This window comes from Anabrus simplex, chromosome 9 (genome assembly GCF_040414725.1).
Source record: "Anabrus simplex isolate iqAnaSimp1 chromosome 9, ASM4041472v1, whole genome shotgun sequence".
Classification (NCBI taxonomy): Eukaryota; Metazoa; Arthropoda; class Insecta; order Orthoptera; family Tettigoniidae; genus Anabrus; species Anabrus simplex.
The window spans coordinates 77,444,080-77,468,226 of NC_090273.1; the positions used below are offsets into that span (position 1 = coordinate 77,444,080).

At 41.3% G+C, this 24,147-nt stretch overlaps 1 protein-coding gene across 1 annotated transcript in view; it reads right to left on the bottom strand.

Annotated features, from left to right (window-relative positions):
• Trim9 (E3 ubiquitin-protein ligase Trim9) overlaps positions 1-24,147 on the bottom strand; it is a 343,327-nt gene that overhangs the window by 98,115 nt on the left and 221,065 nt on the right. Inside the window, exon 6 of the mRNA XM_067153370.2 lies at positions 8,122-8,261. Within this exon, the coding sequence (XP_067009471.2) occupies positions 8,122-8,261 (140 nt within the window). The remainder of the gene's footprint in view (positions 1-8,121; positions 8,262-24,147) is intronic.

A 24,147-nucleotide genomic window follows, 5' to 3' on the forward strand; every position in this document is an offset into this window, starting at 1 on the left:
GGTTGCTATCGTACGTGACCGGTAATTAATTCACACCCGAGAAACAGCGAGGCTTTGCCGATTTTCCGATCATTAGAAGTTTCAGTTTTTCGGTTCTCATCATATTAGCTCCCAGCATCACTGTAACCCTTTCTTTACTTGTTAACTGTACCTCACAATCCACAAATACCGTATTGCACAGTTAATGTTGCACAAAATTCGAGCTACAGAATCGTTTTTGCTTCAAGGGAGGAAATATTTGCTTCGAGAAATCGAGAAATTTGCGTAACAGAATTTCGAGTAATAGAGAAATAAATACACGCGAAGAATAGGACAAATGGCCGGGAAATTTAAGTTACTTGCAGATACTGAAAATTCGAGTAATTGGGGTTAGAGACATCGAGGTTCGACTGTAGTTATGTAGTAATTATCGATAGGACCACTAATAACATAGATTATTGAGAATTGAATTTTAGGCCTTCGCCTAGACTATCATTCCACTTAGCGTGAATATAATTACATATAGCCTAGATTGTAGTGCCTTATAGCCCTAGGTTACATAGTGATTTTCATTAAATTCTCTTCAGCCATTTTCTCGTGATGCGCATACATACATACATACATACATACATACATACATACATACATACATACATACATACATACATACATACATACATACATGCAGACAGGCAGAAAGAGATTACGAAAAATTACAAAAATGCATTTCCTTCTTACTGTGGACACAATCGATAAAAAAATACCATTATTTTTTAAATTCTGAGCTCTTATTTTATATAGTGTACGTAGATTATGGCAGAGGCCTGCAGTAAGAAGAGGGCTGCAGATGACAAGATTATTTTCTCCGTGACAGAAACAAAACGACAGTGATAAAAGCTCGACTTTGTTTTAACGAAGTTTTCGCTGCTGAACTGAAAAGAATTTGCTCATGACAGTTTCACTCTCGCAAAGCGATAGAGCGATTTACAAACTCTCAGAACATTATCAAAGATTTTTAATGGAGACGCAATAGAATGAGACTCAAGCCAAATATTAAATTCACAAAGTAACTTGTGATGTATGAAATACTTGTCACTTTCTATTTGTATAACGAGTTAATGTTAGGTGGTATTTCTTTGAATGCAGCTTAAACTCTCTGGATTATCCACAAGAATACACCGCTTCGTACACATGAAAGAGCGTTGTAAACGCGAAACAGGGAAATCTGTACCGGTGCACATCAGGACAATTAAACCCTTTAAAAAGCAAAGTCTTGGTCTGTTATTAGGGTTCCACGGCAATAGCTAGGCAATGACCTGCCAATTTTGCAAAGACACAATGAAATAATAAATGTCTGGTACTGAAAAAATCATGCTCTTTTAAAGTAATGTCAACCATCATCATCATCATCATCATCATCATCATCATCATCATCATCACCACCACCATCATCATCATCATCATCCCGTCAAGTTCCTCACATCCTCGAAGTAGGTCTTCCTCTTCTATTCTTTCCTAGTATTTTTCCTTCAAAGACGTTCACTAGGTAGGAAGTCATTATGTCTCAGGATATGACCCACAAATTTTATATTCCTTCTTTCCATATCCTTTATCAGTCTCCGTTGTTCATCGATTTCCTTTCCAACATCTCGATTCGTCTTTTTTTCAGTCCAGCATGTCCTTATCATTTTGCTCCACATCCACATTTCAGTTGCTTCCTATGGATCTCTTTCTTTTTTTTTCCAATAGTCCAGCTCTCACAAGGATCAGGAATCGAACCCGGGCCTGCGAGGATGAAAGCTAATAGTTGTGGCTGTGGACGAAAGTCGTCCTCGTATTCCTTGAAGTGGCGCAGCTCTTTTCAGACACTTGCATCCTCAAGGAAGGCGAGTAGGAACCACATCTGACAGGGTCAGGAATCGAACCCGAGCCTCCCAGGTTGTGGCGGTGGTGGTGACCACTGTTTTAAGAGAAAGTATAACTATTAACACTAATCAGAGGGAAATTAATACAAGAGGTCTGACACTTCGGAAAATGAAGGTATCGGCAAAAGAAAGGCAAGGGCTACGAAGGGCGTGAAGATGAAATACATCCTAGGCCACACAACTCTAATACCGGCGGGAAAGAGAACAAGAGTTGTCCAAGGGAGGTCGGATAGGAAAGATGAAGGTGAGGAGCCTGGCACAAGTGGAAGCAATCCCAGACTCAGGTAGGGGAACGTAGTCACTAACCCACGCTCCACAGTCGACAGTTCCAGGGACCCCTTTTAGGCACTGGGTCCTCCATGGCCACACATAACTTGTTCCATGCGTGATGGCATCAACGCGTATACGGCGCGAATGCCGTCCTAGGACATAGCCATCCATGCTATATTCCCCTGGTGCCACAGTTCATCTTTGGTGGTTAGCACTGGGTCACAGCGCCGCACCCGTCGTTTCACCATATCCCACACATTTTCGATTGGCGTCAAGTCCGGTGATCGGGCAGGCCAGGGCAACAGTCTCACATTATGTGACAACAAGAAGGCACGTGTTCGTGCAGCAACATGTGGTCGCGCATTGTCCTGCTGAAATATGGCGTCTGGGGTGTCGTGCAGAAGGGTCAGTATATCATTCACCTAGGTCAAAATGGTCACAGTGCCCTGGACACGCACCAACTGTGATTGGTGGTTGTACCCAATAGCACCCCACACCACAAGACCTTGAGTTGGTGCTGTATGTCTTGTGCGAATGCAGTCAATGTGATGCCTCTCCCCCTGTCTGCGGCGAACTAAAATGCGGCCATCATTTTCAAACAAACAGAACGTGGATTCGTCTGAAACACTATCTGCTGCCATTCCTGTCCCCTGTGATGTCTTTCCATACACCACAACATGTTTATGCACATTAGTCAAAGGTACACGGAGAAGTGGACGACGCGCCGGTAACCCAGACTGTAATAAACGGCGACGGACTGTCACTCCTGATAGTGTACAATGTGTTACACTGCTCCACTGTTGCGCCAGAGCCGAGGACTACGCAGATCTGTCCTGCAATGCCATTCGGATCTTCTCGGGGCGGTGGTCTGGGCAGTGTGGCCACACTCTTCCGCCACCATCGCCACTCAACTGAAATGAAATGGCGCATGGCTTTTAGTGCCAGGAGTGGCCGAGGACATGTTCGGCTCGCCAGGTGCAGGTCTTTTGACTTGATGCCCGTAGGCGACCTGTGCGTCGTGATGAAGATAAAATGATGATGAAGACGACACATACACCCAGCCCCCGTACCAGTGAAATTAACCAATGATGGTTAAAATTCCCGACCCTGCCGGGAATCGAATCCGGGACCCCTGTGGCCAAAGGCCAGCACGCTAACCATTTAGCCATGGAACCGAACACCACTCAACTAATTTCATGGAGGTGATCTAAGATTTACGAAGGTTGAGCACCTCTGTCCTGTACAGTACTATAACCCGGCAGAAATCAAACAAACGGCTTTACATATTCCATATATTCCGTATTTCTATTGTATCGTTTTTGTTGTACCCGCTTAGAAAATATTCGTGTAATATCAAATCACGCAGTCGGACGGGGATTGGGGGAGGGGGCGAAATGACACCCCATAGTTACTGCCCTACAGTGAATATCGATGAATAAAACGAGATTCCAACGAATAATAATTGATCCATGTCAGCAGTAAATACGTTCTGCTTCCTAGGATTAATTTATGAACGCACCCACCTTAATTCAATAACAGGCCGTGCTGGGGAGGCTGTTAATTATCTGTGACGAGTCGTCAGCATGACGGATGTGCCGTCATCGGCCCATTGACACGCCATCTATCTGTAGATCTACCTGGAGCTCGCCAATCGTTTCATCCTGATAAGCTCTGGCTTGCAATCCATTTGTTAGTAGGTTCGCTCTTTCATTCTGTCGGCAACCGGCTGCCCTCCGACGGGAAACTACCGTCATCGGCGTTAGCCAGCAACAGGGGGCGATTGAAAGCACTATTGACTAATCTTGTTGTAGCCACAAAGACGCACTCAATGCTGTCAACTGTATACACTATTCTGTTTACAAATTATTTACACATTAAACACACACAAACTAATAAACTGCCGTCTTGAACAAAACACTACTATGAAGAATAAGAAGAAGACTGCAACACTTGCAAGTCAACCAACTACCAACCCAACAAAGTTTACACAGTTGACTTCAAACACTCGGCTAACATGACTTCCAGTCAAGTCTCGTTAAAATAACTCCACTCAGCCTTCAAAACTGACTCTTTATATACATTGCCTGGCCAGGCTTCTAGAAGAATATGAGAAGCGTGTTTTCTCGTAATTTCGAGAGTCTACAATAACCTATTTACAATGAATTGATTTTTCTATAACTCTCTAGTGCCAAAGATACGTTTGTTCTGGACTATTACCGTGTGTTACACAACATTACAGAGGATGTACAGATCATACATAGAGGTTATAATAAATTATATACTATTAATTACGTGTTCTTTCATTATTTAAACCCATATTAATATACATACAGCAGATGTTTCATGACATAACCTCACAAATATCACACAAGTAATAAGACCACAAATAAAGTCCGGACATAACTACATAAATAATAATACTAATACCAATAGATGTAAACAACTTCATAGCCACACCTCACAAGTCATAATAATAATAATAATAATAATAATAATAATAATAATAATAATAATAACAATAATAATCGATAATTCCATTATTTACCCATGGGTTAGAGAATTGTTTCCGAGTTATACTAGTCCATTACACTGGCATCAATCAGCGATTACCTTTTAGTTTTTACATGAGTATAGGTGTCTACAAGGTGCGGAAAAAACTTTGTTTCTTAAATTAAGGGAATATTAGATGGTACAAATACAAGTATTGCGGACATAGGAGCCATAGGTCTGTGGTGATTAGTTTCGGCTGCCTGTTTACCTACGCTTTGAAAAAGAAGCAGAAATTCAAGAAAAGAAGCAGTTTGTGCCTCTTTTTCAATGTTTATATAGAACAGGCGATAAAGGAAATCAAAGAAGAATTTGGAAAGGGAATCACAATCCAAGGACAGGAAATCAAAACCCTGAGATTTGACGATGATATTGTTATTATATCTAAGACTACAGAAAATCTGGAGAAATCCATGTATGTTATAGAGCCCTGCACAAATGCGGATATCCGCGAAGTTAGTGTCTTGGCGAACACAAACTGTATAGCAGTGAGGATAATTTTCCTGATAATTTCTAAATAATGGAGTTTATAAATTTTCACTCAGGTATACTCTTTTTTTTCTTTTTTTGCTTGTGGTTAGGCGACCCTTGGCAGTAGTATGGGAGAATGGTGATACATAAAGAGCCTCGGGACCATAAAGCCGTAAATCTGACCGTAGCCTAACTGGCTCCTGTCCGCAATTAATGGAAGGAAGGAACAAAGGTCAATACGTCGGTAATTGTCGCAAGAGAAAAACCCTCAAAAACCTGTGACTATGTGGCTATCAGGCCTATTAACAGATCTATCCGCTTCAGTACCTTGGGTATAATATAAAAATGAAAATCGACAGCCTGTTTCCAGTCATTTGACCGGGTTATGAATGGAATGAATGAAGCCCCCTTCTAGCGACGAGGATGGGAATTGTGCCGGCTGCCGAGGCCTGTCGCACGCCTCTGGGACAACGATTAATGAATGATTTATGAAATGAAATGAAATGAAATTGTATTGGAGAGTGTTGTTAGTATTAAAGATGACAGGAAAAATCGGAGAAAAACCTGTCCCGCCTCCGCGTTGTCCAGCACAAATCTCACTTGGAGTTACCGGGATTTGAACCACGGAACCCAGCGGTGAGAGGCCGGCGCGCTGCTGCCTGAGCCATGGAGGCTTCCTTGGATATAATATTCTGTAATTAAATATTTACAATATCCGAGGATAACCACTGATACACAGAGGGATCGACTGATTTCTGTAGCTAACATAATAAACCCGCCTGCCACAAAAAACTACAGTTGAAGTCCTCCCCGGTATAAGGATGTAACCAACAAATTTTTGAAAAATGAGATTTCATTGGAAATAGTGTGTATCATCAAGCATTCTCTCCCCCCCCCCCCCCCCGCTCTTTTTGTCTCTTCCTGATGGCCACGATGATCTACATCAATGGTTCCAATTCCTGTAACCTTGTCACGAGCAATGCGCAGTCGCTTTTTACTCACGCTATGCATGTTGCGAAAAACAACTGCGCAAACGTTGTAACTCCTTTTCCATGAATCACTTTATAATCAACTGTGCGCAATCTGCGAGGCGGCCTGTCTTTTTTACGCGATCTTTTTTGCATCCACACTTGTCATTAGTTTATTTAAATAATTATTCTGTAGTTTGTCATCCCCTATGTCCCAAAATGTTTGAAGCCAGTGTCCAGTATTCGGGAGATAGTGGGTTCGAACCCCACTGTCGGCAGCCCTGAAAATGGTTTTCCGTGGTTTCTCATTTTCACACCAGGCAAATGCTGGCGCTGTACCTTAAGGCCACGGCCGATTCCTTCCCACTCCTAGGCATTTCCTATCCCTTCGTCGCCATTAGACCTATCTGTGTCAGTGCGACGTACAACAAATAGCAGAAAAAAAGTTTGAAATATATCATTAACTTTATTCTGACCCAGTTTCTGAAAACAGCGACACCGACAAGCCATTTTCAACATGGCTTGTTTTCACACTTAAGTATTCTTTAGCAGTTTTTCTCTTCTTCTTGGCCACGTTCATTTTCCATTGGTGTTTCTGCTTGCAGCGTTTTCTAGGATGACTTACGTGATGAGACGTAGAATCACGGTGTGTATCGCTCATTGTGCTTAATAAACGTACATCATTACGCTAAAAGCACTAAAGGTTTATTGAATGGTATCATCAATACACAGTCCGTATCCGTAGCGTAACGGTTAGATGCCGTCCTCAAGGGCCCGGGTTCGATTCCCGGTACTGCCAAAAATTTTAGAATGACAGGAGGGCTGGTATGAGGTTAAAATGGTACATGCAGTTCACCTCCAATGGGGTTGTGGCTTAAAAGAGCTGCACCACCTCGGGATGAGGACATGAGTTTACTTTTTATCAATACACAACACTACTTCAAATGCACAACACTATATGCACTTAATAAACGTTAATCCGAGAGCTACAAGCCACCAGATTGCATGTTACAACTGTCTTCACACGCAACAGATTAAACTCGACAGATATCCGGTCCCGTTTGGTAGAGCCCTGCATGGATTTATCCGCAGATATCCGCGAAGTTAGTGCCTTGGCGGATACAAACTGTATGCCACTGCAGATAATTTTGCTGATAATTATTAAATAATGATGTTTATTGATTTTCACCCATGTATACTCTTGCCTGTAGTTAGGTGACCCGTGATACTGGTATGGGAGAATGGTGATATATACAGTAGAGTCTTGAGATCATAAAGGCGTAAATCTGACCTAAGCCTAACTGGCTTCAGCCCGCAATTAGTGGAAGAAAGGAACATAGGTCAATAGGTCGGTAGTTGTCGAAAGAGAAAATCCCTCATAAACCTGTGACTGGTACCAGGTGTCAGGCCTATTGTATTATGTTAACAGATCTATCCGTTTCAGTACCTTGGGTGTAATATACTGTAGGTAAATATATATAGTATCCGCGGATAACAATTTGTGGATGCGGATGTGGATGTTATTTTGTATATCCGCGCAGGGCTCTACCGTTTGGCAGGGTGGCTCATACGCCTTTACTATTCTCGAGATTTAACTGCAGCCCGGCCGGTCAAATGGTGAGTTCGTTCATATCCAAGGAGTATCGACCATTCACACTTAGCAGGCATGAAGCAGTACGCTTCATATTACAAGCTGCAATAAAAAACTACACTCTGGCGCATACGCCTCTGCTATTCTAGGGGCCTCATTTGTGGTGAAAACTAGCAGGAGGACCGGTAAAAAGTGATCTGAAGAACAGAAGAGGGAACACAGTGATTTCACATGAAGAGGTTTTGGAAGAATAGGAAGACGAAAGTGATCAAGCCAATGAACAAGTTCCAGCGCACTCTATGAATGGGCATAAGGAAACAAAAAGATGAGGCTGTTTATCCTTAATACGAAACTCTCTGCCAACACTTACCCTGAATTCTCCGCCGTTGCCGTCGTCTAGCTCCAGGACGTACCCCTCTACGAACGAGGTAGGTGGAGGCTGCCACGCTATCGTAACACTGTTGTTTTCGGCGCTGCACTCCTCGGGAATCACTGTCGGTGCACAAGGCGCTGGAAAGAAGAACACCTCTTTAATAAACATATAAAGAATCAACGGGAATTAAATATGTAACAACAGTAGAACATTTCTACATTTGTACTCGAACACCTGGAGTTTTCTTGTGTACAGCGAGCTAATCTGTAGCTACAGATACAGAAAGATGTAATCGTACATTACAGGATCATAGAGCAAATAAAAAAAATATCATGTAAAACATAAATATTTCGTATGTAACGAGCGACTTGACTAGATGAAAATAAGTTCGAGCCCTGAAGGAGGTTTTCCCACTTTCGATGCTGTGGCTTTACATAAGTTAAGGCTACAGCCACTACTTCCCCAGTTATAGCCCTTTCATGTCCCAACATCGTCGAAAGCTCTGTGTTGGTGCGACATTAAACAGATAGCAAAATAAACAGATGATGGTTGTGATTACTTTTAAACTGAAATATATCTAGGCAACCATTCCTTCTTAACACGAATCAGAGGGAAAAGAGATGGAATAGTTTCGATTCTTCAAATAATGTGGGTATAGGAAAAGGGAAAGGGAAAGACTGTGAAGGGCGAGAAGATGAATATCCGTGGGTCTTGCAAACCTAAACCACGGAGGTCAAAAGAGAACAAAAGTTGTCTAAGACTGGTCAGATCGAAAAGACGAAAGTGAGTAGTCTGTCACAAGTAAGTGGAAACAATGTCAGACTTGGATAAAGACCCTGGGGCGACAGCCCTTTTAGTTGCTCACTTGCAATATCGAAATATGGAGGAAATTTTAATGACGGTGCAGACCTTCATTTCGAGGTATTTGGTGGTTAAACGGTAAGTCGTGTCACAAAACGGATGGCACAATCTCAGTTGAATTTGAAGTGATCTACAACTACTAACACGGGCTACGCGATACGTGCTGCCATCATTGAGATTTGAAAAGAACTTTTAGAGAAGGCACTGGAAGCGGGTCAGCGGTCCGTAATCCACTGCCTGCTCGACGTGAAGCAGCTATCGGATGCATTATTGAACAGGCAGTGCCGTGAAACTGTGATCATATTCGCCATACCCACGGCATTCCCCCTTCGTGCTGCAGCTATGCAATACGCCGAGGTTTGTAGTTCAAAACGGGGTTGTGATGGCTGGTGTTACGCGTGATTAAAATGGAAGTGGAGAGTGAATCGGCACTTACAACTTCGTAAATACGTTCTCAACGTACAGAAATCCTGTTCTCATCATACAATATCGTGTAAATTTCAAGAGTTTTGGGATTACCATGGTGTTCAGGTGCTCGTGTGATCCTTAAGACATTGAGCGAGTTGGCCGTGCGGTTAGGGGCGCTCAGCTGTGAGTTTGCACCGGGAGATAGTGGGTTCGAGCCCAACTGTAGACAACCCTTAAGATGGTTTTCCGTGGTTTCCCATTTTCACACCAGGCAAATGCTGTGGCTGTACCTTAATTAAGGCCACGGCCGCTCCCTTTCCACTACCAGGGATTTACGATCCCATCGTCGCTATAAGACCTATCTGTGTCGGTGCGACGAAAACTCAATTGTAAACAAAAAACAAAAAAAAAAGAAATTGCTCCTTAAGACGAGACGCCCTTAGTTGAAATATATTCTGAAGTAATCTGGTTTACCTGTCTGCAATATTGTATGCAGAAGAGATACAGTATGGTAGTTACGTCTATCACATAATCTTAACCAGGACAGCTGATGGAGGAATGGGATGATTTTGGTGAAAGCTTGCTGCCCTATGCGATGATGATGATCCATTATGTCGTTTCTGACAATTCCAGGCTTGACCTAACGTAGTATCTACTTTATTCTAGGGTAAGTCTACATGTTCCTATTCGAAATTAGCTGTACTTGGACTCCTGAGTGGTCTGGTTCAGTTTTTTGCGCCACCTTTTGAATCACCCGGTGTTGCATTTTACTATATCCTAAGACGCTGACTGCGCAACACCGAGCACAACTTCCAGGGCTTTAATAAAGAACATAATCAGAAATTATTGTACGATAAAGACAGTTACACTAAATTTCCCCCTCTCAGATGAGCATCTAGTGGAAGGGTAGATTTCCGTAACGCAAGACCCGTATAAGGGTCTAGTTTTACACAAAAGGCGGAAGGAGAGTTTATATTTCATTGCAGGGGCTTTGGTGTCGGTTTCTCCGTCGTTATCATTCCTGGCATCTTGCGAACAGGGAGGAGGGGGTGGGGGGTTGGAGCGGCTTAAAGAGCACGCACACTGCAGAGACATTCAGCCAAGTCCTTCACTAGTTTGTAATGAACGGAATTACTGTGAATGTCTCATTTCAACAGCACAGAACGGGATCAAAGAAACTGTCTTGGCCTCCTGACACTTGCCAAGTGTCTCAGCCGCCTGTAATGAGCGCTGATGTCTTGAGATCACAGCCTTCTGACATGAACAAGCACCTCACTAGTTCCCTATAGATATTAACCCTTCTCAGGTCAAATCTTTAATAATGTAGTTTTTAATGTACTATTTTCAATAGTCAATTCATGAATGAGTTACAACTGAATTGGCCGGAGCTGACATGCATTAAGTCAAAGTTGCACATTTTTAAAACATACTTTTACGAATAAAACTCCATCTGTTTCATTACTATAATTTATTTCAGTATGACCTAATAAATGCACACACACAATGCTAACCAACTATGAGTATCCACACTCACTAATTACTGTCTATTTACAAACCTCTCTTCTGTACACAGACCAGGAAGTCCCGGCCGGTTGGAATTACCTAGAGACGGCTATAATCGTTACTTTTACTTTTCCCAGTCCAGTCAACTCGTACAGCAGCTGTGTTAGACCGCTGGATTTGAACACAGTGCCACTGGCTACACAACAGACGACGACTGTTCGTTGGTTCGATTCCACATACAGTCTAGTGATTCACTCAGTCACATGCAGTCAACAACTAAACAGCTCAACAGTATGCAACAGCAAGACGATACTCACAACAGCGAACATTAACACAGGTCAATTTACCTTCGCTCGCTCTGCCTCAGTCCAAAGAAATACATGAACACACAGTAAAGTCTTCCTTTCTGTCGCCTCCAGTTCATGCACTCACCGATCTCTCCGACACCACAAAAACAGCTCGCTCATTCAGACATCGGTGGCACAGTAGCGACAGCCAACACCTCTGTCGCCCTCAGCCCAACCACCGAAACCCAACACACTGACTCCACCTCGGAGCCCAACTGTCACTCCGAGTCCAACACTGACTGACTGTCCGCGGCTAGCCTCTCTTTTTATAGTTCGGATTATTTAATCCAGAATTTTTGCGAAGTCACCAGAGGCAGAACAATCCCGTTGAATCTTCAAAAAACTCATAGGTAAGTCGACCGACGAGAACACGGGAAGGCCGGCCCCACCCTATAAGCCGGCTGGGAGATCCCAGGTCGGGTGAGGAGTCACTAGCCTAGAATTATGGCAAGTTCGAATAATGCGTTTAATAACGTAGCTGGTGTTAGAAGACAAACGCAGCATTTTATTCATATGGTCTTATTTCGTCCGATTCGTATGGATATAATTCAATTAGGATGTGTAAGAAGCAAGAAAAATCTGCAAAAACTCGTCCGAAGAGGAAAGCAACGTTACCTCCTCTATAAAGAACATTTCAGTTGAGTTGGGAGGAAATTTCGTTATCAACCTAACCTAACTTAACACAATCTTGTCTTGTCACTGCTTGAGAAAGGTATAGAGAATACCGTTTTTGAGCATGTATACATAGCACATAATTGAATCAAATGTATTTACGGGCTTATACTGAATATATTTTTAACAGTATCGTATTTAAAAATATACAAACACTATTTTACGGCATCACTTTAGTTATAACCCTTACCATAGTAACGTTTAAGAAGACAGGAAACAGTACATACAGCAGTGAAACAAGAAATATACCTCCATTAACACCCTTAGAAAGGTTCCGTTAGCCTTTCCTGTTTGTTACTGTTAACCTTCCCTCCCTTCACACTGAAACTTCTCCTTGTAATCCGCGACTTCGGGGGTTGCTTTCGTACGTGACCGGTAATTAATGCACATCCGAGAAACAGCGAGGCTTCCCCGATTTTTTGATCATTAGAAGTTTTAGTTTTTCGGTTCCCTTCATATTAGCTCCCAGCATCACTGTAAACCTTTGTTTAGTAATCTTGTTAACTGTTCCTCACAAACCATAAATGTCGTATTGCACAGTTAATGTTGCACAAAATTCGAGTTACAGAGTGTTTTTTTGCTTCAAGGGAGGAAATGTTTGCTTCGAGAAATCCAGAAATTCGTGTAACCGAATTTCGAATATTAGAAAAATTAAATACACATGAAGAATAAACAAATGGCCGGGAAATGTAAGTTATTTCGAGATACTGAAAATTCGAGTAATGGAGATTGGACTGTACTTGAAAAGAAAAAGAGCTAAATGAACACCGGGAATATTTTTGTTTCAAGTAAGCTTTTGTTCGAAAAGGTGTGGGCGTTTTATTTTTTCGGCTTGTGCAATATTCTGCTGCATATTCTACACAAAAGCAACATGTACACACAGGACACATTAACTAAGATCTTGTCTTCGACACTAAAGTACTAAAGAGTTGTTCTGAAATTTGTCATTTTTGTAAGCTGTCAAGAGATCGCGACACTCACATGCTATTATCTCCCTTGCTTCCTGACAGATCAGGAAGGTTGCGTTTCAGTTTGAGCTGTTACCTGTTGAATGAAAACGATTTCAAACATATTTCTGCTGTGGAGTGAATGTGCACTATTTGTTTTCCTCATCTGAAAGACGAAAGAACTCTGTGTTAGACTATCGGTCATTTTATTAATCAAATAGTTTTTTAACAATGTTATTTTGCTTTACGTCCCACTAACTACTTTTACGGTCTTCGGAGACGCCGAGGTACCGGAATTTAGTCCCGCAGGAGTTCTTTTACGTGCCAGTAAATCTACCGACACGAGGCTGTCGAATTTGAGCACCTTAAATACCACCCGACTGAGCCAGGATCGAACCTGCCAAGTTGGGGTTAGAAGGCCAGAGCCTTAACCGTCTGAGCCACTCAGCCCGGCTATCAAATAGTTTTACACAACCTTACACCCAACAAGACCGAGCGAGCAGCGCTAAGAAGAGATAGGTGCACATACGAATCCCCAGCGCAGGTACAAGGTCAGCGGTTGCAGAGTGGGTCTCGGCCCACAAGTGGCCACGGCTGGTTCGTGGTCCGACAGCTCTGCACTCCGACCGGCCAACCGAGCAGAGGAGGCGTGGCCACAACTCTATCGTGTATCTGCGCCTCTGCATTCAGGAGTCGGAGAGGGACTGGTAATCACCGTCGGCTGTTCTGAGAAAGGTTTTCCGTGGTTTTCCATTTTCCTGCACCAAGATGTATGTCGGGGTAGTTCCTAGTATAGGCCACGGCCGCCAACCCCCTCACCTTCACCGTTTCTTAATCTCTCTCGTCTGAGAGACGGCGTTACCGTCTAGGAGGCCCTTCAGGGACAGAATGAACACTGTTCAGCAGTAGTAGTAGTAGTCCTCAGGTACAAAACATGTAAGTTTAAAGCATGTTCAAACTGCTCTTCTCCCCTTGTCAATCAATCAATCAATCAATCAATCAATCAATCAATCAATCAATCAATCAATCAATCAATCAATCAATCAATCAATCAATCAATCAATCAGTCAATCAATCAATCAATCAATCAATCAATCCTGATCTAGATTTAGGACAGTCGCCCAGGTGGCAGTTTCCCTATCTGTTGTTTTCTTAGCCTTTTCTTAAATGATTATAAAGTAATTGGAAATTTATTGAACATCTCCCTTGATAAGTTATTCCAATCCGTAACTCCCCTTCCTATAAACGAATAGGGGATAAGTGCAGGAGAATTACAATGCTAAACCTGCTGACGTGAGCAACAACCAACTGGCTTTGAATTGTCACACAAGATCGGGTCAGTTCTTAACCGAATAAGAACCAGTACTGGCATGTGTGTTGAGTTCCTGCACAAGTGGAAGAAAAATAACTTCAAGTTGTGACTGTGGCACTGAAAAACAGACTGTTCACCGTGTAGTTCAAGAATGTCTTTTGAGAGCTTTCTCTGGCGATCCACCTGAGTTCGTAATTATGGCAAAGATATCAACAGACTACAGTTGTGGCCTGGATATTATTATTATTATTATTATTATTATTATTATTATTATTATTATTATGAGGTAATTAGTGTAAATATTAATTCTTTAGTAATGTATCCATACGCTAAATAAAAAAAATTCTCGCTATCAATCTGGTGGCAATGCACTGGCTGCTCAAGACACTTTTCTTGTATAAGACGTGTATCTCAGATTCAGATCTCGGCACGGTATGTGTTTGACAATGTGGAGGCGGACAAGTTATTTTTCTGCTGTCAGTTTTATCCACCCGAGGAATGAAATTGTGCGACAGTATTACTTCTCTAGCTTGTTAGCGAATCTTGGTGCTATTTGGGGCTTCACAACTGACCCAGCAGTTTTGACTGGAAACAAGCTAAGCAGATAGGATCCGATTAGTACTAGCAAGTTATGTATTGCGATTCTCTGAAGTTACTCTCTACACTGAAACTATCAAAATATACTTTTGCCAGCCATTAGTACATAATAGTATTAAGCGAAGAGCCGGAGGAAACTTGGTCAACAGGCACACGAAATTTGAGGAACAGCTGTCCGTTTCCGCCCGCAGTAATTAGAGGAAAATAAATCCAGATATAATGTAACTCCGTCGTCTGACTCCTTGGCTATATGGTCAGTGCCGAGGCCTTAGGTTCCGAGAGTCCCGGGTTCAATTCCCGGCCAGGTCGGGGATTTTAATCACATGTGATTAAAATTTCTGGCTCGTGGACTGGCTGTCTGTGTTTGTTCCAATACTGTCCTCTTCATATTCAGATAACACATCACACTACCAACCACCACAGAAACACGCAATACTGAATAAATCCTTCCAGGTAGGGTTGGCGTCAGGAAGGGCATCCGGCCGTAAAACAAGCCCAAAAGTGCTATACTGTTCGCAACCGCGTGGGAAAAACGGTAGAAGAAAGATAAGAAGCTAATGTAATTCCGTCACTGACATGCTGAGAATAATTTGTGCGATTTCAATATAGCAATCAATAAAGCCCTCATCAAATGACGGCCTCATGCAAATCGTATTAGGTGCTGCATTCGTCTCCCATCAGGGCTGGTCTACGCGCAGTCTGTTAAGAAAATAGGTCCGAAGAAAGTAAGCTTCTGCGCTGTTTATTTCGATGTACATTTCTGAAACGCGAAAACGTGGGAGACCGCTTTGCTTTCGACATATCAGAATCGCAACCGTCTAATAAAAATAATAACTGAACTATCAGATTACTTTCTTGAAAATTGTATACAGAATTATTCAAATTTACATTAAAATTTACATTCAAAGAAGTAAAGCGATTCTGGTAAATTCACGAATATATTAGAAACGTTTCACTCGGCTGTCAATGCTTAGTCGAATAAATATCGATTTTATCGGCATGTTATTCAAACTTACACAAAAGTGCAAAACATCCATGTGGTGATAAAAATACATTTATTGGTGTGCGCAAACGTCAACAAACGCTTGCACAAAGGCTGGAACAATATAACTGTGGAACAATATGCAGATTATGGAGCCCCAAAACGTAGGAGACTGCTTTGCTTTCGACATATCAGAATCGCAACCGTTTAATAAAAAAATTAATTGAACTATAAGATTACTTTCCTGAAAATTGTATACAAAACTACTAAAATTTACATCCACAAAAGTAAAGCGACTTTGGAAAATATCACGAATTTATCTTAATCGTTTTACTCGGCTATGAATGCTTAGTTTTATAAATTTCGATTTTATCGACATTTGCACAAAATGAAAAACATCCATGAGGTGAAAAAGAAAAACATTTACCGCTGTGCGCAAATGTCAGCAAAAGCTTGCACTAAGGCTGGAATAATATAACTGTGGAAAAATACACAGATTTAAAAGAAAACGGTAATTTGTAACATCCTTAACTGCAGAAGTGAACTATTTTTCCTTCAGTGGTTTTTAAAGTAGTAATGGAAAGACCGGGGGCGAAGTTAAGAACTGAACTTCAAAAAACAGACAACATTTTTAACAACACCGATATGCCAGTCGTAGGTGTGGGAAAAGTGGGGAGGAATTTGTTATGTCATGAGAGATTTTGCAAGATCTGTCTTGAAACTTTTGTGCTTGTTCCTCATTGCGTGCACCGTGTTCAACACCAATATGTATTTAAAATGTACAAAGTCAGTCGGATAACCTGTGTGGCTGTGTCTGTATTAGAGCCTGTATTTTTAATGTATTGGATCTAGAATTGGAAACAGTAACTACAACAACAATGTTATTCGTTTTACATCTCACCGACTACCTTTATGGTCTTCAGGGACGCCGAGGCGCAGGAGTCATTTATTGTTGTTAGTCGTTTAGTCGCTTTCGACTCTCCGTGATCCCATAGACCAAAGTGCGCCATTTCTTCCTGTCGTATACTATTTTCCGAAGTCTTTCTAAATTGAGAACCGTGGCTTCCTTGATGTCATCAATCCACCTCATCCGTTGTCGCCCTCTTCTCCTGTTACCATCAGTCTTCCCCAGCATTAAGGTCTTTTCCAGTGAATCATGTTTTCTCATGATATGACCGAAGTACTTTAGTTTTTGCCTGAGTATTTGACCTTCCAGTGAACAGCCTGGGTTGATTTCCTGTAATATGGACTTATTAGATCTCTTCGCAGTCCACGGAACTCTAAGGAGTTTTCTCCAATACCATAGTTCAAATGCATCTATTCTTCGGCGCTCAGCCTTTCTTACTGTCCAGGTTTCGCTTCCGTACATTGCTACTGGCAAGACCATAGCCTTCACTATACGAATCTTCGTTCTTAAAGTTACGTCTCTACTCTTGACAATGTTATCAAGGTTGGCCATTGCCTTCCTCCCAAGGAGCAAGCGTCTCTTAATTTCATGGCTGCAATCGCCATCAGCAGTTATTTTGGAGCCTAAGTAGATGAAACTAGGAACAACCTCCATTGTTTCACCATTTATATGCCAGGAGGTGATAGGTTTAGTCATTTAACGTGCCGGTAAATAATTAAAACGAGAGTGGTGTGCTTCAGTACTTTCAAAACTTTCAAATACCACCGCACTGAACTGGGATCGAACCCCCCAGCCTAAGCACCTGTCATCTGAAGCCACTCAAGCTAGTCTACAGTCGTGCTCTATATGTTACGTACCGTAATCGACAACATGGAACACAAAGGACGTTATCCAGATCTTTTTTTACAATTGCTTTACGTCGAACCGACACAGCGACGTGGGATAGAAAAGTGCTAGGAATGAGAAGGAAGCGACCATAACCTTAGTTAAGGTTCAATCTAGTGTGAAAATGGGAAAACATACGTATAAAACCATATTCAAGGCTGCCGACAGTTGGGTTCGAACCCACTATTTCCCGAATGCAAGTTGATAAAGAAGTAAGTATAAATAACCACCTAATCGATACTTTATTAATGCCTCAGGCAAATTGAATAAAATTAAAACTTACAGGACATGTTTCGACCACTTAGTGGTCCTCTTCAGCTGTATAAATAAAGAACTGGAAAGAAAAACATTATGACAATAAGCACAAATAAAAGTTCCATTTTTATCAAAGGAGTCTCCAAAGAACTTTTATTTGTGCTTATTGTCATAATGTTTTTCTTTCCAGTTCTTTATTTATACAGCTGAAGAGGACCACTAAGTGGTCGAAACATGTCCTGTAAGTTTTAATTTTATTCAATTTGCCTGAGGCATTAATAAAGTATCGATTAGGTGGTTATTTATACTTACGTCTTGATTAAACATCGATACGGTCATGAAATAGACAACTTGTAATGCAAGTTGATAGGTACGTCACCCAAACCGCGCGGCCATTTACTTAGCTAAGGCTGAAATGCCCCTTCTTTAAAATAATACAAAACGACAGTGTGTTAATTGCATGGAACGGAATATTTGTTACACGGTAAGGAATAAAACAATATTTGAAGTACAGCGCGTTATAAAAGAGTCTCTGCAGTGACCTTGGCTGACTGCGTTAAGTCGGCAACGCTCCAGCCATGCGGGATGGAATAGATGCCTACTACAAAGGCGCGAACGTTTTAAGGGGATTTTCCGAGAAGGTGACAAATACAAGATTTCGGGAACGGTTTCCCGACTCATATCTACACATCGTGATACTGTACGAGAATTAATCGATTCTACGACGGGCGGAGAACGGCCAATTGTAACGGAGGAGAATCTCGGGTATTTCCGACAGTCTCCTTGGAAGTCCGTCTAAATCCATGCGGAAATTGGCACAGCAGATCCTGAGCTGACACTGCTGCCACCCGAACTGTGCACTGGGATAAGCCGCAGCTGCACTACTTGCTGCGGAGAGTCCTTTCTAATGCACTATATGTGTTGGGTAATCATGGGGCGTTACATAAAACTACAAGCTTGCCTCTTCTTTCTTGAGAGGGGGTTGACATTCAGAATGTCTCTTCGGTAAAAGTACGAAAGGAAAGGCAATGACGAAGGACAAAATCTACAAAATTTCTGGTATATGAGACGACAAAAGAGTGAAATATTCGAAACGACTCTTCAATTGATACACGAAATTTTGTAGCTCAATATTCGAAATGTCTCTTTTAGTAATAAAAGTAAATTACTGAAGCACAGTATTCAAAATAGCTATAGCTATAACTTGAAGTGACTAGATAAGTATAGCGAATATCTATTCGGTAGTGACGTGAACGATGCTAAGCAATATTCTAAAACACGCTCCGGCAGCCGAATTGGAAATGAAACCTTCTCAAGAAGCGGAACCCAAACTGTGTGTTCCCACCTTACGCCTCTAACAAGTCACAATTTCATTAAATACATTTCTTTAAGGATACATCTCGAATCATGTCTTGATTATCCTGTCGTCTACTACTGTCATGGCGTCATAACCTCAAGATCGGTACCATTCATTTTGTCACCCCCCCCCCCCCCCCGCGAATAACGAGTACCAGAGAGACACGGTTATCGTTGTCATGGCCTCCTGACACCAGTTCTTGAAGCAGTAGAGACAAAGCCGCTATGATGATGTTCATTAACCCAGTTAAAACAAATCTACTTAAACAATGCCCTCTTAAAGTCGATCATCGCACCGGATTCACACAGGGTGGCGGAGTGCAGCTAAATCGATATACGTTCCCGTGACGTGGTGAGGGTTTCACAAAATCTTCATGGCGCAATGCGGCATCGTTATCCTGTCCCAATGTTTAGAAAGTCATTTTAAATACACATATAATTTATAACAACTCATGAAAAGCTTGTATGATTTGCAGGAAGTTCAAAATAGATTAATTTCGGACATGGCTTCCATATATTGAAAGATAATATATCTATGCTACAGGATGTTCCCTCCGCGGATCAGTGATAGTGGATTCCAAAATTGTGAGTTTCAAATCCAGGAGAGGTAGTCTGATTTTTGAAGGAAGAAATACAACCTATTCGACACTCATGTCGTGTGATATACGTATATGTAAACGATAAATACGCCTCATGTTTTACCAAAAATATTAATGAAAACTGAGCCACAGACCACCCAACAGAGTTCCGATATCTCTGCCATCTGGTAGAGTAAAAGAGAACGCCGCAATTGACACTCCGGCAGCCTATATGCAATCAAATGAAAATGTCTACAATAAGGTTGCAGGGGCCATTCGATTATTATTATTATTATTATTATTATTATTATTATTATTATTATTATTATTATTATTATTATTATTATTATTAAGCCCAATGCCGTCAGTCGGGTATGAAAACTTGAAGTGAGGAACCTGGCTCGAGCAGATGGAAGCAATATCAGTCTTAGCTAAGGTTGTGGTGGTGGTGGTTATTGTTTTCTTGCTAGTTGCTTTACGTCGCACCGACACAGATAGGTCTTATGGCGACAGTGGGACGGGAAATGGCTAGGAGTGGGAAGGAAGCGGCCGCGGCCTTAATTAAGGTATAGCCCCAGCATTTGCCTGGTGTGAAAATGGGAGACCACGGAAAACCATTTTCAGGGCTGCCGACAGTGGGGTTCGAACCTACTATCTCCCGAAGGTTATTGTTTTAAGAGGAAGTGCAACTGGGCAGTCATCCTTTATTAGCACTAATGAGAGAGGAAAAATTGAAGGGTTCAACACTTCAAAAAAATTAAGGTATCGGTCAATGAAAGACAAGGGCACGAAGGGTTAAAAATGAAATACCTCCCTAGCCCTCGCAACCTAATACCGTCAGGGTCGGAAAAGAACAAGAGTTGACCAAGGGAGGTCGGATAGGATAGAGGAAAGTGTGAGGACCCACGGTAAACAATCCACGATCCCAATTTTAGAACCCCTGCGGGTCCCGAATTGAGCGGCTCTGGAGGATCACCTTGTTCTGGTTTCTCTTCTACCGTTTTTCCCCACACGTTGTGAGGTCGCGGCTGCGAACTGTGTAGCACATGTGGATTTGATCCTGTTTTACGTCCGGATGCCCTTCCTGACGCAACCATATATGGAGGGAATTGATCACTATTGCGTGTATCTGTGGCGGTTGGTAGTGCTGTCTTGAGTATGAAGAGGAGAGTGGTGGCACAAACACAAACAACCAGTCCCCGAGTCAGAAGAATTAATCACACGCGATTAAAATCCCCGACCCTGCCGGGAATCAAACCGGGGGACCCTCTGAACCGAAGGCATCAACGCTAACCATTCAACCAAGGAGTCGGACCCCTGGGGGATCACCACTACACGTAATTAGATTTTCGCGTAAGGAAAGAACAGGAGTTGATTAATGCGACGTTCGTATCTCCAATACATAAACCTCTGACAGATTAGTTCCCAGCGCTTTGTCAGACATTAACAATAATGAATAGCTGAGTAACTGATGACAGGATGGTGGAAAAAATGTGTATTTTAAAATAAATACACCAAGAGTCTGTACAGATTACACGCAGAGCTCGGCACTAGAATTTAATAACTTTACTGTATTCAAACTCGAATGAAGTTGTGCGTGATGACCTTTCTACATGGAGGGAATAATATGATCTGAGTTTATATTAATGATGGTATTTATGTTTTAACTTGCAACACACTCTTTATGGCTTTGACCTAATGTAATAAACTGGATATGAGGGAAATCATGAAAAAGTACTAACCGATCAACAAACGTTTACAGTTTTTATGTATAAACCCTTTAGTGGCAAAGAATTAAACACATACTTTAATATTCCCATAAATATGCGAAGCGTCGCTTTTCAGTAAAAGAAATATTGAAAAGAAATTTTACATGCAGATATAAAAAGTATGGATGAATAACATAAATTTACAATCCAATAATCCCTAACAGCCTGTCAATGGAACGAGTGCCGACTACTGTAAACATTTTTATTACATATGCAGGGCCGGCATTTTAATGATCTAATAAATGCCAAAAAATAACCTATACAATGACCTCAAAAGCCTCAAAAAGTGACTTAAAATGAACGAGAAAATGACCCAAATATATGAAGGAAAAACAAGTTTACCCAAATAAATATGTGTAATGTCCACATTACCATTAGCTCGTAATGGAGGGAATAGAATTAATATTTTTTTTGTCATCAAGTAATAATATTTAACTTCTTTTTCTAAAAATGCAGTTGTCACAGGCGAAATAAATAATCATGTCTATGTCGCCGTTATTAGGATTTTATGCATTTCCACTCATATTCTGGATACCACGTGTCTGTCACGACCCACATATTGCGGAATGGTAAACCTTTTTATCTGCTGACCCTTTCACTTCACATCTGATCGTTTGTAGAAAAAAAATATTTCACTCTCTAGGGATGTGGATGTCCAAAGAGTATGGATAATGGTTGTAGAAGTTAATTTTATTTCAAAGTTTTTGGACTGTGTACTGAACCTTTCGATTTTTTAGCATCCTCGCTTTTTGAAAGCGAAATTCAGATATGTGGTTTACCTTTTCAGATTTGTGCAGACTAGATTGCGTCAAATAAAAAATGCCTGCAAAAGGTAGCTGAGGCCATATTATTAGTAGTAGTATTGTTATCGTATAAATGCATAGAAATGACTAAATATTAATGCAGAACAAAGAAAAATGACTTTATAACAAGAAATTAATAAAATGAATTGCAGAAAATAACAATATATTGAGGAAAAAATGAAAAAATGACGTAAAAGTAAAAAGTGGTAAAACATAACGGAAAAATAAGTTAATAAATACGCATCTCTGTAATGATGGTGCTACGATTATGATCGATACGTTGTTTTTCAAATTCTTCCATCATTGCAATTTAATTAGGGACTCTTATAGCGAAGCAAATCTACCGCGGTCCAGGTGCAGAGCAGTGGAACGTAATGGATCCTACCGTTCCCAACCACTGCACGTAGCAGGTTAAGTGGAAACAATGTCAAACACCAGGCTGTCACGCTCGGCTCATAACTTTTGAAACCCTGGACGGAATTGGCGTAATGAAGGTAGAAAGAACCATCATCGTTATTATTAGTCGGATGTTTGAAGGGCGAATAAAAAATCTATTCGATATATCATGTAGCATGATGTGGGCATGTGCAACGATATGCCATGTGGTAGAGTAAAATGAAACGTCGCAATCGACGTGCAGGCAGCTTAGATTGTGTCAAATAAAAATATGCCAGCACAAGGTAGTTGAGGCCAAAAATTAATAATAATAATAATAATAATAATAATAATAATAATAATAATAATAATAATAATAATAATAATAATAGACTTTCTACCTATTAGGTCGTGTTACGTGCATTTAGTACATGTAGAAGAGATGTTAAGTACAGAACAAAACTGGCCAATTGGACACCAGTGGGATCCGAACCCACTACCTCACAATTTCGCGTCGGTTGCTCTACCAATTGATCTATAGTGGTCTAGGTCATCTTTGTTCTGTTGGAAAGGATCTAAGCTACAGGTCTGGCACTACTGCCATCAGAGCATAGAGTGCGTTCAAGTCGCTCGTTGTGGGCCAAGTCAATGAATATTGAATTTTCACGACCGCGTTGTCATCGAAACAGACTTTCAACCTATTAGGTCGTATTACGTACATTTAGTACGTGTAGAAGAGATGTTAAGTACAGAACAAAAATGGCCAACCGGACACCAGTGGGATCCGAACCCACAAAACGTACTAAATGTACGTAACACGACCTAATAGGTGAAAGTCTGTTTCGATGACTATGCGGTCGTGAAAATTAATTATTCAATAATAATAATAATAATAATAATAATAATAATAATAATAATAATAATAATAATAATAATAATAATAATAATAATAATAATGGGGTGTGGACTCCGAAGAGGCTGGTGCAGATCTTTCGAGTTTACTCCCATGGGCGACCTGCGCGTCTGTGATGTTGTGGCCCTGTCTACGATGAAGTGGCACAAACACCCAGTCCTTGAACAAGAGGAATTAACTCATTAAGATTAAAATCCCCAACTCGGCCAGTATTAGAACACAAAATCCGTTGTCTAAAGGCCAGCATGCTAACCATTTGGCCACAGAGCTGGACAGTGCCCTATGAAGGCGACAATTGATTCAATTAATCACTTTACCTTACAAAAAAATGAAATGGCGTATGGCTTTTAGTGCCGGGATTGTCCGAGGAAAAGTTCGGCTCACCAGATGCAGGTCTTCTGATTTGACACCCGTAGGCGACCTGCGCGTCGTGATGAGGATGAAATGATGATGAAGGTAATACATACACTCAGTGACCAAAGGCCAGCACGCTAACAATTTAGCCATGGAGCCGGACTTTACCTAACAATATTCTTAACATAGTTCGATGCCT